Genomic DNA, 16,094 nt, shown 5'->3' with positions numbered 1-16,094 from the left:
CTTCCATGTATTAGTACTATATATGCATCTTTTAAGTACATATTAAATTAAAAGTGATAAAAGTATCATTACTTCAGAAATTAAAAACTGATATTACTCCGATCGTAGTTTCTTATTTAAACATTACAATTTTAAAATTAATTGATAAATTAACAATTTTTCTGTCATATCAGTTGTGGTAGTATCAACAAAACAACAAGAACAATAGTTGAAGTCCTTTGAAGAGGGCATCAAATTTTTTTTCCAAAATTGATCTTATATTATATAAATATATAATTTTGATTTTATGTATATATATATTTCCATATTTTTCTCAACAAACTACTATAGATAGATTAAATTACTTTTTAATTTATTTATAGAGCTCTTCTAAAATTACAAAAAAAAATTAAAAAATATAACTAACCTAATTATTGAAAAATAAAAACATATTATTTATATATAACACATCATACTTAATATGTTGTATTATTTTATACATATGCATCGCACGTGTGCGGTTTTGCCAATAATAATAATATTTGAGGGACATAGAGCAACAACAAATATATTATCAAAACTCCGCTGAGAATGTCTCACGGGTCAATTTTGTGAGACAGATATCATATTTGGGTCATTCATAAAAAAATATTATGTATATATTAAATTATTAATTTTTATCGTAAATATAAACAGAGTTGACAAATCTCACGAGTTACGGATAAAGATATGTGATAGCATCTCACAACAGATCTACTCAAAATATATAACACATAATACTTTTGATATCATAATGTAATTTTTTATGAACAAAAATATTCTTGCAAGTTAAATAATTTTTTTTTAATCTTTATCTATACTTTTGAAGTTTTAAATGATCATTCCATCCATACATAAAAAAAATTAGTACAAAATAAGTAATTTTTTAAACTTTTTATATTTTAAAAATAATATAATCTTTGGACATTTCATCAATATTATCAAGAAACGCTAGTAAGAATGTGCTTAGGTGGAGTGAATAAGCACTACTGCAAATTTTAGGTTGATTGAATTGGACGAACAATTCCGATCTAATTAATATATTTCAACCTAGTTTAATAATTGCAAATAATACAAAACAGAGAGTGCGCGGAAAAAGGCTTACAACTCAGTTGAACTATTGATACTAAATAAAATGGGTTCGGCAGAGTGCTAAAATTTGTGAAATGCAGAATCAAATGACAATTACAAATTTTTATGAAAGTTTGAAGGTGGTTCAATACTTATATGCCTCTCATTCTTATTGATGGGTTACACATAAAAATTCAACTGGGTATGAGCTCAATCATAAAGGTCCACTCCAAATATTTTTAAGGCTCAAACTTATTTAAATATTATTTATATTTAATTCAGGCAAGCTCTGAATTATACAAAAGCCCATGAGAGGCTCAATCTCATGAAACTCTCCGAATATCTACAAATAACTCAAATCACCTCATTATTAAGGTAGACACTTTCTTTAGCACTATAACACTCTACTCTCGATTATTATTCCTTGAGTAATCACTGACTTGAGCATCGGAGTGCATTCGCCGGAAACCCTCCCGGCTCCTCTGACTTTGTTTTGTGACGTAGGAACAACCCACTGAAGATCTCCACAGGGAACATACAAGGATTTGTTGATACTCCGAACTTTGCGGAAGCAACGTGTTGGGTACAAGTGATTTTTGGCTACATCAGCTTGGCGCCGTCTGTGGGAATTTTTTTTTATGTCATTGAGAGCACATATTACTTCAAAAATGTCTCAAGAAAATAATAATAATAATGGAAACGCACCACCAAGCATTACTCTTACCCATGAAGCCTTGACTGCACTAATGAAAAACACAACCGCACTCGCAGCAAAGGATACAGTTGCTCAGTACTTGGAATCCCGTAAGCGCAAAAGCACCAAGAAAAAGGTTCAGAGTGAGAGTTCATCATCTCGTGATCCTAATAAAGGAAACCGAAAGAAAACTAAGTCTAAAGTGAATGACAAAGATGCTGAGGGGACCAAGAAAAATACTACTCGGATCTCGCACATATGTAACTGGAGAGAATTCGTTAGCAATCTTGTCGTCACGTCGAAGTACCTTCACTGATGACATCCTATCTGAAGCGCTACCAAAGGGGGTCAAAATCCCCAGCTTACCTGAGTTCGATGGAACTAAAACAGATTTGTATGACATTACGGATGCTGCTTACTGTAAAATTTTCCGAACAACATTATCAACAAGAGCACTCACATGGTTCAATAAGCTATCCTCATGATCTATTTCCAATTTGGAGCAACTTACTGACTGTTCATCCAGCAATTCTCAATAAACAAGAAATATCCGAAAACAGCAGCGTATCTGTTAACAATCATTCAGAATGAAGGGAAAAGTTTGAGGGACTATGTTCGGCGGTTTACTCATGCAGTTCACGAAATCTTACACGTGCATCATGATTTGTTAGCTGGAATAATGCAGCAAAACTTGTGCCATCGGAAGTTCAAGGAATCAATAGCAGGAAGGTCGCCCAAAAACCTAGAGGAATTACTGGAAAGAACTGAGAAATACATACGGGTTGAAGAATCTGTAGAGCCACACTACTTGAATAAAAGAAAGACAGAAGAAGATAAAAAAATATATTAGAAAACGAGACGAGAAGCGAACAACACAGAGCCCCCGCCTCCAGAATATACCCCTTAGTGCACGTCTGACCGATATACTGGTAGTGGCTGAAAAACAAGGATTGTTGCGTCCCCCTCGCCCAATGCAGAATAATCCAAAGCGCCAACATTCGGAAAGTACTGCCATTTTCATAAAGATAAAGGTCATACTACAAAATATTGCTTCAGTTTACGAGCAGAAATGAAAAAATCATAAAGCGCGGACATTTGGGGAATTTTGTGGACAAGTCCCGCGGTGAGAAGCGAGATGACAGGCATCGGGACGAACAACCAAAACATGACTATCAAAAGCGGCATGATGAAACTGGGAAACAACATGAACGAGCTGATGAAAATTTGCCCATTTGAGGAGTAATCGCCTAATCACTGGGGGGCCTGCTTGTGGCGACTCGAACAATGCAAGAAAATCCCTTCTGCGGGCAGCAAAAGAAACCAACAATTTATTTAGCCCCACATCCTTGCTGATGTATGAAATTGGAACCATCCAAGATGGATTATCATTCAGTGACAAAGATCTGGAGAACCCTCGGGATACCCATAATGATGCTTTAATCATCTCAGCCACAATCTCCAATTTTTGGGTAAAGAAAATTCTAGTGGATTCAGGAAGTTCGGCCGACATAATTTTTCATGATGCATTCGTCAAGCTGAGTATTAGTAATGCACAGTTAGCACCAGTAAACACTCCACTAGTCGGGTTTTCCGGAGAAGTATTTGAAGCGTTAGGAGAAGTAACGCTTCCTCTTTCCTTGGGTTATTAACTCAAACGGTCTACTAAGATGGTGTGTAGTAGCCCGTAACCAAAATCAGTAATTAAGGAATTAATCATAATTACTTGGGTAGAGTTCGGAAGCTCCGAAGGTGAGTTCGGAAGCTCCGATCGGGATCGAAAGCTCCGAACAGGATCGGAAGCTCCGATCGATATTACGTCAGGCATGACGTGTGGCAAGATCGGAAGCTCCGATCAGGACCGGAAGCTCCGATCACCCCTATCCGGAGTCATCAAGTGATATTTTGACACGTGGCAGATCAGGATCTTCGGAAGCTCCGATGGCAGGATCGGACGTTCCGATCGAGGTTCGGACGTTCCGATCAAGGATCGGAAGTTCCGATCGTTGTCTATAAATAGAATGCCGAGGCTTCACTTTCATTTGCCAATTTCGAGTTCTCCTTTCCATTCTAGTCCTTTTGGAGCTGTTCTAGTCTTCTTAGGCTTGGTCCGGAGGTCGGCGAGACGTTCGGTAGTCGTAGCGGAGTTGTGCCCAAGTTCTTGAGGCATCGACATCAAAGGGCTAACGACGGACGAAGGTATAGCTTTTGATTCCTATAAATATTTAGGAGTATGCAATAGCTTAGTTAAGGCTTTTAGAGCATTTTAATGATAGTAGTATCATTTGGCAGTGTAGAGCAGACTATAGACGTGGACCTAGAGTTGGTAGAGCTTGCTCTGTTTTGAGGTACGAAAGTACTGTTCGAGATATCCTGACTGAGTATGCATGTATTATGTGACTGCATGATTTATATGCCATGATATTATGCTGCATTCATTTGCGTCTTGCTGTATTTCTTTCGAGATGTCTGTTAGTAGGGTTGTACCCTATCCTGTTAGTGGATGAACTTCCATCGATTTGGGTCCGGCGTATCCACGGTTATCTCGGTATGGGAGCCACCTCCTGAAGCGACGGCACAGCGTGCTACATACCAGGGCCCGGTCTGTCTCTGTTATCTGATCCTTGACCTCGAGTCTATAGGGAGTTCACTTTGCATGCATGTATACTCATACTCTCGCACTGAGCGTTTTATGCTCACGTCTCGTACTCTGTATTTTCTGGATACCCTATTCCATGGGGCAGGTTTGCGATTGGACGAGGAGGGTGGATCCAGGAGGGGCTAGTCAGTGGTTGGCCAGCTGGAGCTTCGCTTAGGTTTTATTACTGTTGTTTTGGGTTTATACAGCTATTCGATTTGGTTGTATATTATTGGATAAATTACAGATTCCTTTACTTGGGATTGTATATTGTTTATGGTTTCCGCAGTTTTATTCTGATATCTGTTTAATTAAGTTAATTGCATGCATAAGTTCTGTTTAGTAGGTGATCCGGGTAAGGGTCACTACATTTATGGTATCAGAGCATGCAAAAGAATTCTTGGGATTTAGTCTCATCATGAGGTATTTTTGTAGATGGCAAATCATGACGACCGAAGTTCTCATGGCAGTGTTGGTGGGCGTTGGGGTGATGCCGACCGGGAGCCTCGTCGAGAACGGCGTCATCGTCATCATGACGACGAACGTTTCACTGTGCGTCGATTCTTAGCTATGGGTCCTAAGCCCTTAGTTGGAGGTGAGTCTCCGGAGGATGCGGAGAACTGGTTAGATCGCATGGAGACGACTTTTCAGACTTTCCAATGCACCGAGGAGCAGAAGGTGGAGACCCTTGGCTATCTTCTGGATGGGCGTGCGCGCAGGTGGTGGAGGTTTACTTCTGCACCTTTTGTTCCGGCGAGAGGAGTGGCCACCTGGGTCGAGTTCCGCACAGCTTTCCAAAAGCGGTATTTTCCTCCTGCACTCCGTCAGTCGAAGGCAGGCGAGCTACTGAGTCTGCGACAGGGAGCCATGTCTATCGATGAGTATCAGCAGAGGTTCTTTGATCTGCTATTTTATTGCCCCGAGATTGCTGATAGCTCAGAGATGAAGTATAATCTGTTTCTTCAGGGCCTTAACCCTGAGATCCATGACCGTGTGGCAGTTGGCGACGACATGTCCTACGAGGGTTTGGTGAGCCGTTGTCACCAGGCGGAGGACAACATTCGGCGGAACAGGTCTTTCCCTCAGTCGAGGCCTGCTAGTTCTTTGGGTCCCCGTGCCCAAACTTTCAAGAAGTCTGGATCTTCTTCTTCCTCTGGTTCTGGAGGTGTTGTTCGTTACGGTAAGAAGGACAAGTGTGATCACTGTGGGAAGAACCATCCATCCGACAAGTGCCGTAGAGCTTCTGGAGCTTGTTTCCGTTGTGGAGAGACTGGTCATATCCGGAGGGATTGTCCACTGTTTGGGGGAGGCGGTTCTGGTTCTGGTTCAGGATCGGGTTCTCAGGCCACCGTACAGCAGAGGTCGCAGGGACAGTCTGCTGGGAGTTCTCATTTGAGGCCACGAGCTTCTGGCCAGGTGTTTGCCCTGAGACATGATCAGGCTGTGGAGGAGAATGAGAAAGTCATCGCAGGTACATTTCTGCTTTATGGTACACCTGCTCTTGTACTTATTGACACTGGTGCATCTCATTCCTTTATTTCTGCACGTTTTGTTAAGAGGCATAAGTTACCATGCATTGCACTAGACGTAGTGATGTCTATTTCTACTCCGACGGGCCAATCTGCTTTGGCTAAGCGTCTAGTGATGGGTTGCCCTTTAGAGTTCGAAGGAAACATTCTGTTAGCGAATCTCATGGTCCTGGCGATGGACGACTTTGATTGCATTCTGGGAATAGATATGTTGACTACCTATCGAGCTTCAGTGGACTGCTATCAGAGATTAGTACGCTTTCATCCAGAGGGGAGTGAGAGCTGGTTTTTCTATGGTAAGGGAGCGCGACCCCCGATGCCTTTGGTATCAGCTTTGAGAGCCTATCGATCTCTAGAGTCTGGCTGGGAAGGCTACCTTATCTATGCAGTTGATTTGTCCGCTGAGAGTATTGGGATATAGAGCATTCCTGTTGTGGATGAATTTCCAGATGTGTTTCCTGATGAGATTCCGGGTTTTCCTCCTGCTAGGGAAGTCGAGTTTGGCATAGAGTTGATGCCGGGTACTTCGCCTATTTCTAGAGCACCGTATCGTCTGGCTCCGTCAGAGATGCGTGAGTTGAAGAATCAGCTACAGAATCTTTTGGACAAGGGGTACATTTGTCCTAGTGTGTCTCCTTGGGGAGCTCCTGTTCTCTTCGTGAAGAAGAAGGATGGGTCGATGCGGCTGTGCATTGACTATCGGCAGCTGAACCGAGTCACTGTGAAGAACAAGTATCCGTTGCCTCATATTGATGACTTGTTTGATCAGCTGCAGGGCACGTCAGTTTACTCCAAGATTGACTTTAGATCTGGGTATCATCAGTTGAGAGTCCGTGATCAGGACGTAGCCAAGACTGCATTCCGTACTCGCTATGGGCATTACGAGTTCCTAGTGATGCCATTTGGTTTGACTAATGCGCCGGCTATATTCATGGATCTGATGAACCGTGTCTTCAGGGAGTATTTGGACAAGTTTGTTGTGGTTTTCATTGATGACATCTTGGTGTATTCACGTAATACGGAAGAGCATGTTTCTCACTTGCGGTTGGTACTACAGACTCTTCGAGATGAGCAGTTGTACGCCAAGCTGAGCAAGTGTGAGTTCTGGATGGATAGAGTGGTCTTTCTTGGCCATATCATATCCAGGGAGGGGATTTCTGTTGATCCAAGCAAGATTGAAGCGGTACTTAATTGGTCGCGTCCGACGACAGTTGCTGAGATCCGTAGTTTTCTGGGTCTAGCAGGGTATTATCGTCGCTTCATTCTGAACTTCTCTCAGTTAGCTCGACCGTTGACGCAGCTTACCTGCAAGGGTGTGGATTTTGAGTGGTCCTCCGAGTGTGAGGAGAATTTCCGTGAGCTTCGACGGCGGTTGACTTCTGCGCCGGTGTTGGCATTACCGTCAGGATCTGGAGGGTATGTAGTTTACATGGATGCTTCTCTTCAGGGGTTAGGTTGTGTCCTGACTCAGAATGGGCATGTGATCGCATACGCTTCTAGACAGCTGAAGCTTCACGAGGACAACTACCCAGTCCATGATTTGGAATTGACAGCCATTGTGTTCGCTTTGAAGATCTGGCGTCATTATCTGTATGGCGAGAAATTTGAGATCTTCACCGACCATAAAAGTCTCAAGTATTTGTTCACTCAGGCGGAGTTTAACATGAGGCAGAGACGTTGGATGGACTTGCTTAAGTACTATGATTTCGAGATTAAGTACCATCCGAGAGCTGCTAATCTCACCGCTGATGCTTTGAGTCGCAAGGTGCGACTATCCGCACTTCAGACTTGTTCGATGTCTAGTGCGATCAGTGACTGTTTTACCTCAGGTTATACCTTCAAGCATAAGAAAGGTATGCAAAGTATCCAGATGTTTGCGATATTATCTGAGCCAGCCTTGTATTCGCGGATCCGAGATGCTCAGATGTCTACCTCGTCTAGCTAACGAGGGTAGCTCGTCTGGATTTCATTATCAGTCAGATGGCTTTCTGTGTTTGTCTGGTAGGCTTGTGATTCCGCAGGATGAAGAGTTGCGAGAGAAGATTTTGCCTCAGGCGCATCGCACTAAGTTGAGTATTCATTTTGGGAGCAACAAGATGTACAAGGATCTACGTACTCGTTTCTGGTGGAAGGGAATGAAACGCAATGTTTATCAGTTTGTTTTGAGGTGTTTGGTGTGTCAACAGGTCAAGGCAGAGCACCGACGACCTGGAGGATTGCTTCACAGTCTGCCTATTCCTGAATGGAAATGGGAGTTTATCACTATGGACTTTGTGACCCATTTGCCGGTATCCCTGAAGAACTGTGATGCTATCTGGGTTGTGGTGGACCGACTCACCAAGTCAGCGCATTTCATTGCCTATAGCCGAGAGTACTCTGTGGATCGCATGGCACGGATGTACATTCAGGAGATCGTCCGACTTCATGGAGTGCCTGTGAGCATTGTCAGCGATCGGGACCCCAGGTTTACTTTTAGATTCTGGGGGAGTGTTCAGCGTGCGATGGGTACTACTCTCAGTTTGAGTACATCCTATCATCCGGAGACTGATGGTCAGTCAGAGCGCACTATCCGTACTTTAGAGGATATGCTTAGAGCGTGCGTCATGGATTTTGGTTCAGCCTGGCAGGATCATTTGCCGTTGATCGAGTTCGCTTACAACAACAGCTATCATACTAGTATTGGGATGGCACCTTTTGAGGCGTTGTACGGGCGACGTTGTCGTACTCCACTCTTCTGGGAAGAAGTGGGGGAGAGACAGGCTGAGGGACCGGAGTTTATCCAGCAGGCGATAGACATTGTTGATCAAATCAAGAAACGGATTAAGACTGCACAGGATCGTCAGGCCAGCTATGCTAATATCAAGAGTAGGCCTTTGCAGTTCGAGGTCGGGGAGAAAGTGTTTCTGAGAGTGTCACCTTTCCGCAAGATTCTCAGATTTGGCCTTAAGGGCAAGTTGTCTTCCAGATTTATCGGTCTGTTTGAGATCTTGGAGAACATTGGCGATTTGGCTTATCGACTAGCTTTGCCACCGCATCTATACAGTATTCACGACGTGTTCCACGTATCTCTGTTGCGACGGTATGTGGCGGATGAATCTCATATTCTGCAGCGGTCTGAGGTTCAGGTAGACAAGGATTTGACTTATGTTGAGAAACCTCTTCGTATCCTGGATTATAAGGATAAGGTTTTACGGAACAAAGTCATTCCTTTGGTTTTAGTTCAGTGGCAGCGCCGAGGCACTGAGGAAGCTACTTGGGAGCTCGAGGACAGGATGTGTAAAGACCATCCTGAGTTGTTTTGATTTCATTCTTTAAGTTGTATTCAGTTGCAAACTCTGTAAACGTTTGATTTGAATAAAGAATGTTTCTGATTTCTGTATTTGCATTCGATACTTAAGATCTGATTTTGAGGACGAAATATCTTAAGTGGGGGAGAATGTAGTAGCCCGTAACCAAAATCAGTAATTAAGGAATTAATCATAATTACTTGGGTAGAGTTCAGAAGCTCCGAAGGTGAGTTCGGAAGCTCCGATCAGGATCGGAAGCTCCGAACAGGATCAGAAGCTCCGAACAGGATCGGAAGCTCCGATCGATATTACGTCAGGCATGACGTGTGGCAAGATCGGAAGCTCCGATCAGGACCGGAAGCTCCGATCACCCCTATCCGGAGTCATCAAGTGATATTTTGACACGTGGCAGATCAGGATCTTCGGAAGCTCCGATGGCAGGATCGGACGTTCCGATCGAGGTTCGGACGTTTCGATCAAGGATCGGAAGTTCCGATCGTTGTCTATAAATAGAAGGCCGAGGCTTCACTTTCATTTGCCAATTCCGAGTTCTCCTTTCCATTCTAGTCCTTTTGGAGCTGTTCTAGTCTTCTTAGGCTTGGTCCGGAGGTCGGCGAGACGTTCGGTAGTCGTAGCGGAGTTGTGCCCAAGTTCTGGAGGCATCGACATCAAAGGGCTAACGACGGACGAAGGTATAACTTTTGCTTCCTATAAATATTTAGGAGTATGCAATAGCTTAGTTAAGGCTTTTAGAGCATTTTAATGATAGTAGTATCATTTGGCAGTGTAGAGCAGACTATAGGCGTGGACCTAGAGTTGGTAGAGCTTGCTCTGTTTTGAGGTACGAAAGTACTGTTCGAGATATCCTGACTGAGTATGCATGTATTATGTGACTGCATGATTTATATGCCATGATATTATGCTGCATTCATTTGCGTCTTGCTGTATTTCTTTCGAGATGTCTGTTATTAGGGTTGTACCCTATCCTGTTAGTGGATGGACTTCCATCGATTTGAGTCCGGCGTATCCACGGTTATCTCGGTATGGGATCCACCTCCTGAAGCGACGGCACAGCGTGCTACATACCAGGGCCCGGTCTGTCTCTGTTATCTGATCCTTGACCTCGAGTCTATAGGGAGTTCATTTTGCATGCATGGATACTCATACTCTCACACTGAGCATTTTATGCTCACGTCTCGTACTCTGTATTTTCTGGATACCCTATTCCATGGGGCAGGTTTGCGATTGGACGAGGAGGGTGGATCCAGGAGGGGCTAGTCAGTGGTTGGCCAGCTGGAGCTTCGCTTAGGTTTTATTACTGTTGTTTTGGGTTTATACAGCTATTCGATTTGGTTGTATATTATTGGATAAATTACAGATTCCTTTACTTGGGATTGTATATTGTTTATGGTTTCCGCAGTTTTATTCTGATATCTGTTTAATTAAGTTAATTACATGCATAAGTTCTATTTAGTAGGTGATCCGGGTAAGGGTCACTACATGGTGAAATTTCTCGTATTAAAGTCTTTATCGGCATACAATGTGATCTTGGGACGACCAAGTCTCAATATCTTCCAAGCCATCGGATCGACCTATCATATGAAGCTAAAGTTTCCGACTCCAGGAATAGTAGGAGAAGTCATTGGTGACCATAGTCTAGCCAGAGAGTGTCATGCGGTGGCACTATGGGGTTCATCAGGAAATCGTAAAAGACAAGTTTCTAGTGAGAAAAGAGCACCGAAACCTGGAAATATTTTACGTGAAAACGGAATACATTTGGTGGATAAGGAAGCCGATAGCAAAGAAATAATAATAGCAACCGAAACTCTAAAGCACATAGAAATCGTTCCAAGTGATCCCAAGAAGACACTGAAAATCGGGACCGAATTACCCCCTGAATTGGAAGAGAAGCTGAAAAATTTCCTCGGTCACAATTTGGACGTGTTTGCTTAGGGTGATGAGCCTCTACCCGAAATATCTCATGAATATGCGCTCCATCACCTCCGTGTTGATTCGAAAATGAGACCGGTGAAGCAAAAGAAAAGAGCATTTGGGCCAGAAAAAAATCGACATATAGTCACTGAAGTGGAAAAACTCTTAGCGGCAAAATACATCAGGCCAATTTCATACCCAGATTGGCTTGCAAATGTTGTCTTAGTACCAAAACCCGGAGGAAAATGGCGTTTCTGCATAGATTTCACTGATCTCAACAAAGCATGTCCCAAAGATCCGTTTCCACTCCCACGAATTGACTTGTTAGTCGATTCGACAGCAGGATGTGAGATGCTCACTTTTCTTGACGCATATCAAGGATATAATCAGATCGTTCTATCACCAGAAGACCAGGAAAAAGCAAGTTTCATCACTGATAGGGGGATTTATTGCTATGATTTTATGCCGTTTGGGGTGAAGAATGCTGGAGCTACCTATCAACGTCTGGTAAATACCATGTTTGAACACTTGATCGGACATAACATGAAAGTTTATATAGATGACATGCTCGTCAAAAGTACTCAAGCATCTAATCACTTGAAAGATCTTGGGGAATGCTTCAATATACTCAGAAAATACAGGATGAAGCTTAAACTGGATAAATGCACTTTTGGCGTACGAGGAGACAAATTCCTTGGTTACATGGTGTCAGAAGGAGGAATAGAGGTCAACCCTGAAAAAATTAATGCAATTTTGAACATGAATCCTCCGAAAAGTGTGAAAGGCATCCAGGAATTAACAGGGCATTTGGCCGCCCTCAACCGATTTATTTCAAGATATGCAGACAAGGGGTTACCATTCTTCAAACTGTTGAGAAGTGAAAAAGGTTTTCGATGGACAGAAGAGTGTCATCAAGCATTTGACGAGTGGAAAAGAAATCTGACCTCTCCGCCGTTATTAGTAAAACCAAAGAAAGGTGACACCCTGCTGATTTATCTAGCAATATCTGCGGAGGCGGTAAGTGCAGTATTGATCTCTGAAGTAGGACGTGAGCACAAACCAGTGTACTATATCAGCCGAACTTTACATGGAGCAGAATTAATATATACAAAGATCGAAAAATTGGCACTGGCTTTGGTAACTGCAGCGAGAAAACTACGTCCTTACTTTCAGTCTCATCCAATAATTGCACTCACCAATCATCCTCTCAAAAAAATTATCTCGAGTCCTGAAGCATCAGGAAGAATGGTTAAGTGGGCTGTCGAATTGAGACAATATGGAATTGAATATCGCTCGCGTCCAGCGATTAAAGCACAAATTTTGGCTGATTTTCTAGTAGAGATGACAGTAACTCAAGAAGAAAGCTCCACCCCGACTTGGATGGTTTATGTCGACGGGTTATCAACCTATATAGGAAGCAGTGCATGTATAGTTGTGGAGAGCCCACAGGGATATAAATTTCAATATGCCATCAAATTTTTATTCCCTACAACGAATAATGAGGCAGAATATGAAGCTTTCACCATGGGAATTATATTGGCCTTGTCGGTAGGAGCAAAAATACTGACGATACACAGCGACTCCCAACTTATCGTCGGTCAAGTTAATGGAAATTATGAATCGAAGGAAGATAAAATGCTTGGGTACCTCACTCAAGTGAATGAGATTCTCTCACGTTTGGACAGCTAAGATGTGAAGCAGATACCTAGAATGGAAAATGAGTTAGTGGACCGCCTGGCCAAGTTAGCAAGCTCTTTGGCCAACATTGATAATAGGAAAATTACATTCCTAACATATGGCAAGGAAGAAACTGATGAAAGTGATGTTACAATCTTTTGTGCTGACAGCGAAGAACCTAGTTGGAAAGATGAAATAATCGACTATTTGATGGGGGGTAACCTACCTGCTAACCAAGTTGAAGCTCGAAAACTTAGAGTGAGAGCTGCTCAGTTCACGATCATTGACGGAGAACTGTATAAAAGAGGTTTCTCTTCACCTTACCTAAAGTGTCTAACGCCAGCCAAAGGAAACTATGTGCTCCGTGAAATTCATGAAGGAATATGTGGAAATCACTTAGCCGGCAGAGCTCTCGCGGGGAAAGCATTATGCCAAAGGTACTTTTGGTCAACAATGAAGCAAGACGCTATTGAGTTAGTGAAACATTGTCACGCATGTCAAGATCATGCTAACTTCCATCACCGGCCGCCTACAATCTTACATCCCCTGGAAAGTCATTTACCTTTTGCTCAATGGGGAATGGATTTGGTATGTCCTTTTTCTACTGCTATCGGACAAAGAAAATTTCTGATAGTTGCTGTGGATTATTTCACCAAATGGGTCGAAACTGAACCATTGGCCAAAATATCTAAAAGAGAAGTAATCAATTTTTTTATGAAAGAATATAATATACAGATTTGGCATTCCTCAAACCTTGGTTTCAGACAATGAAACTCAGTTCTTTGGAGCGAAAATAAAATATTGGTGCAAAGGACTTTCCATCAAGCAGTTCTTCACTTCTGTCAGGAATCCCCAAGCCAATGGGAGAACCGAGGTCACAAACCGAACCATTCTACAGCATCTCAAAACACGTCTAGGCAATGCCAAAGGGAAATGGGTAGATGAGTTGCCAAGTGTTCTATGGGCATATCAAACCACTCCACGTTCTTCAACTGGAGAATCTTCTTTCAACCTGGCTTACGGAGCAGAAGCTGTGGCTCCTGCCGAAATTGGAGAGCAATCATGACGAGTGAAATAATACACTTCATCTGGGAATGACCAATCCCTTCGAATGTCATTGGACTTAGTGGATGAACTAAAAGATGAAGCTTCGACACGAGCCGAGAAATATCGGGCTTGCATGACTAAAGCATACAATGATAGAGTCAAGCCAAGGTCTTTCCAAGTTGGAGATCTTGTATTGAGAAAATCTGACATCTTGAAGTCTGTGGGCAAGCTGAATCCGAAATGGGAAGGCCCATACAAAGTAAATGAGATTGTGAAGATGGGAACATATCGCCTCCAACATTCAGATAGACGAATACTTCCCAGAGCTTGGAATGTGGCCAACCTAAAGAAGTTTTATGCATAAATTGCAACTCTCTCCAATATTAGGCTATATTTACCTTTTTGTTATTAGCATATTTTCCTTATGTTTTCATATTACAATTTTGTGATGTATTTTTCAACTAATTTGATTATTTTGATATATAAGCAGATTACTTTGTCGAAAGCATATCATATCTCCTCACTTATACTAACGCTTATTTACGACATAAACGTCATAGACCCTAGCAATCATAAAAAAAAATTTCCAACAATAAGAGGCTTGGCCAGCCCCATGGGACATTTGAACTTCTGACGATGTAAGAGATCAGGATGAAATAATAATATTACAATTCCCGGGATACCTCACCACGCACCAAGTGGGTTTAGGACTTTCCCATGAGACAAAATCTTGGGAGACTGATCTCCTTTCAAGTATTTCAATATTAAAGCGATAGTATTTTATTCATCAAACAAGTATGCAATAGAATTTTCAAAATTCAAAGAGATATGATAATCAAAAAAATTGAATATATATATATATAAAGGGAATAATTGTTCTTCCTTTGTTCCTCCACCAACTCCTTCGATCATCTCCTTGTCACCCAGACCTCCCAATAAATCTCCTAAGGGAGGTCTGAGTCATCCTCAACTCTTGCACTACTAGGCTCCGGAATTTTAGGGTGAATCATCATAATAATTTCCTCCGGAACTAGTTTAGTATTCCATAGTTCTTTGCGACAATCCACTACAACTTCATCATGAATAACGATTGCCCGCTGAATCACTTCATCTCTAAAAGTTGTGGACTATTGATAGCCTTCAATTGATTTTTCTACGGTACTTCGCAAAAGATTCTTGCCTACCGTCGAGTTGAGAAAAGTCTCTCCGGTCTCCGATTCACGGGAATATTTCCCCCTAAGTTCCTCCATCTCCTGGCACAATGCATCATACTTTTTGGATTTCTCTTCAAGCTCCTTTTGTGACTTGAAAAAATCGTCGCGAGCCTTATCACCTTCCTCGCCAATTCTTTTGCACTCTCCCCTTAATGACGCCATTTCTTCATCCAATCTCTTATCGGAATTTCGGGATCTCTCTTCTCGAAATTTAAAAGTATGGACGAGCGATAAAATCTGCAAACACCCACAGGTAAAGAATATTATTTACTGCTTAAAAATCATAATAAGTAACAAGCAAGTAATAATATATCTGGAAGGCGAACGACGCAAGAGAACGAGTTAACACTTTGGTAGGCTGACGCAGTAGATGCAACCTATCATGATCTCCAATAAGATTAGCTCCGGTTCTCCAACCAATTTTTGGATCCTTCAAATCTTAAAAAGAGCCAACATTATTCTTACAATTCACGCCCTCCACAAACAAGTGGCGACCTTCAAGTGTGTCGGGAGGAACTGCTCGTTCATCTTCACGTCTTATTTTGGGATTCCTTCTACCATTATCGCATTCCCTAGTACGAGCATCGACGTCAGTTGTTATTGCAGAATCATTTCTTCTACCATCATTCCTTCTGTCATGAATGTTAGTATTTTTAGATAGTGGACCAGAACGATTGACGCGATCGGATGGCCCGGTAGAGTTCCTTATCCTTGGAAGCCCTTAGGAATTATGGATACCCTGATCCATTGTAGACTCTTTTCTCGACATATTTGATGAAATCTTCTCGTTTTTCTCTATGCAAGCACGAACCTCCGCCAAGTTTATTTTGTCGCCTACAAACAAAAACATAGAGAAAAGAGATAATGATCAATACATAAATTTAATAAATTTTAAATTAACACGAGTAGAAAAATCCCAAGGAAACGCAAAATACAGTTATCAAAATTCAACTTGGACAAAGCATTACGAGTAGGAACCAAACTCCTAGG

At 42.2% G+C, this 16,094-nt stretch overlaps 1 protein-coding gene across 1 annotated transcript; it reads left to right on the top strand.

The window, feature by feature from the left end:
• The first annotated feature begins 12,876 nt into the window (after nucleotides 1-12,876).
• On the top strand, nucleotides 12,877-13,909 carry LOC140860592 (uncharacterized). Its single transcript, XM_073263593.1, has 2 exons — nucleotides 12,877-13,280; nucleotides 13,579-13,909. The coding sequence occupies exons 1-2, from the start codon at nucleotides 12,877-12,879 to the stop codon at nucleotides 13,907-13,909; spliced, it is 735 nt and encodes a 244-aa protein (XP_073119694.1).
• Nucleotides 13,910-16,094: the final 2,185 nt, after the last annotated feature.

Source organism: Henckelia pumila, chromosome 4, assembly GCF_033568475.1.
Source record: "Henckelia pumila isolate YLH828 chromosome 4, ASM3356847v2, whole genome shotgun sequence".
Classification (NCBI taxonomy): domain Eukaryota; kingdom Viridiplantae; phylum Streptophyta; class Magnoliopsida; order Lamiales; family Gesneriaceae; genus Henckelia; species Henckelia pumila.
The sequence above is the reverse complement of the archived record's forward strand: the minus strand, read 5'-3'. Positions and strand labels throughout refer to the sequence as shown.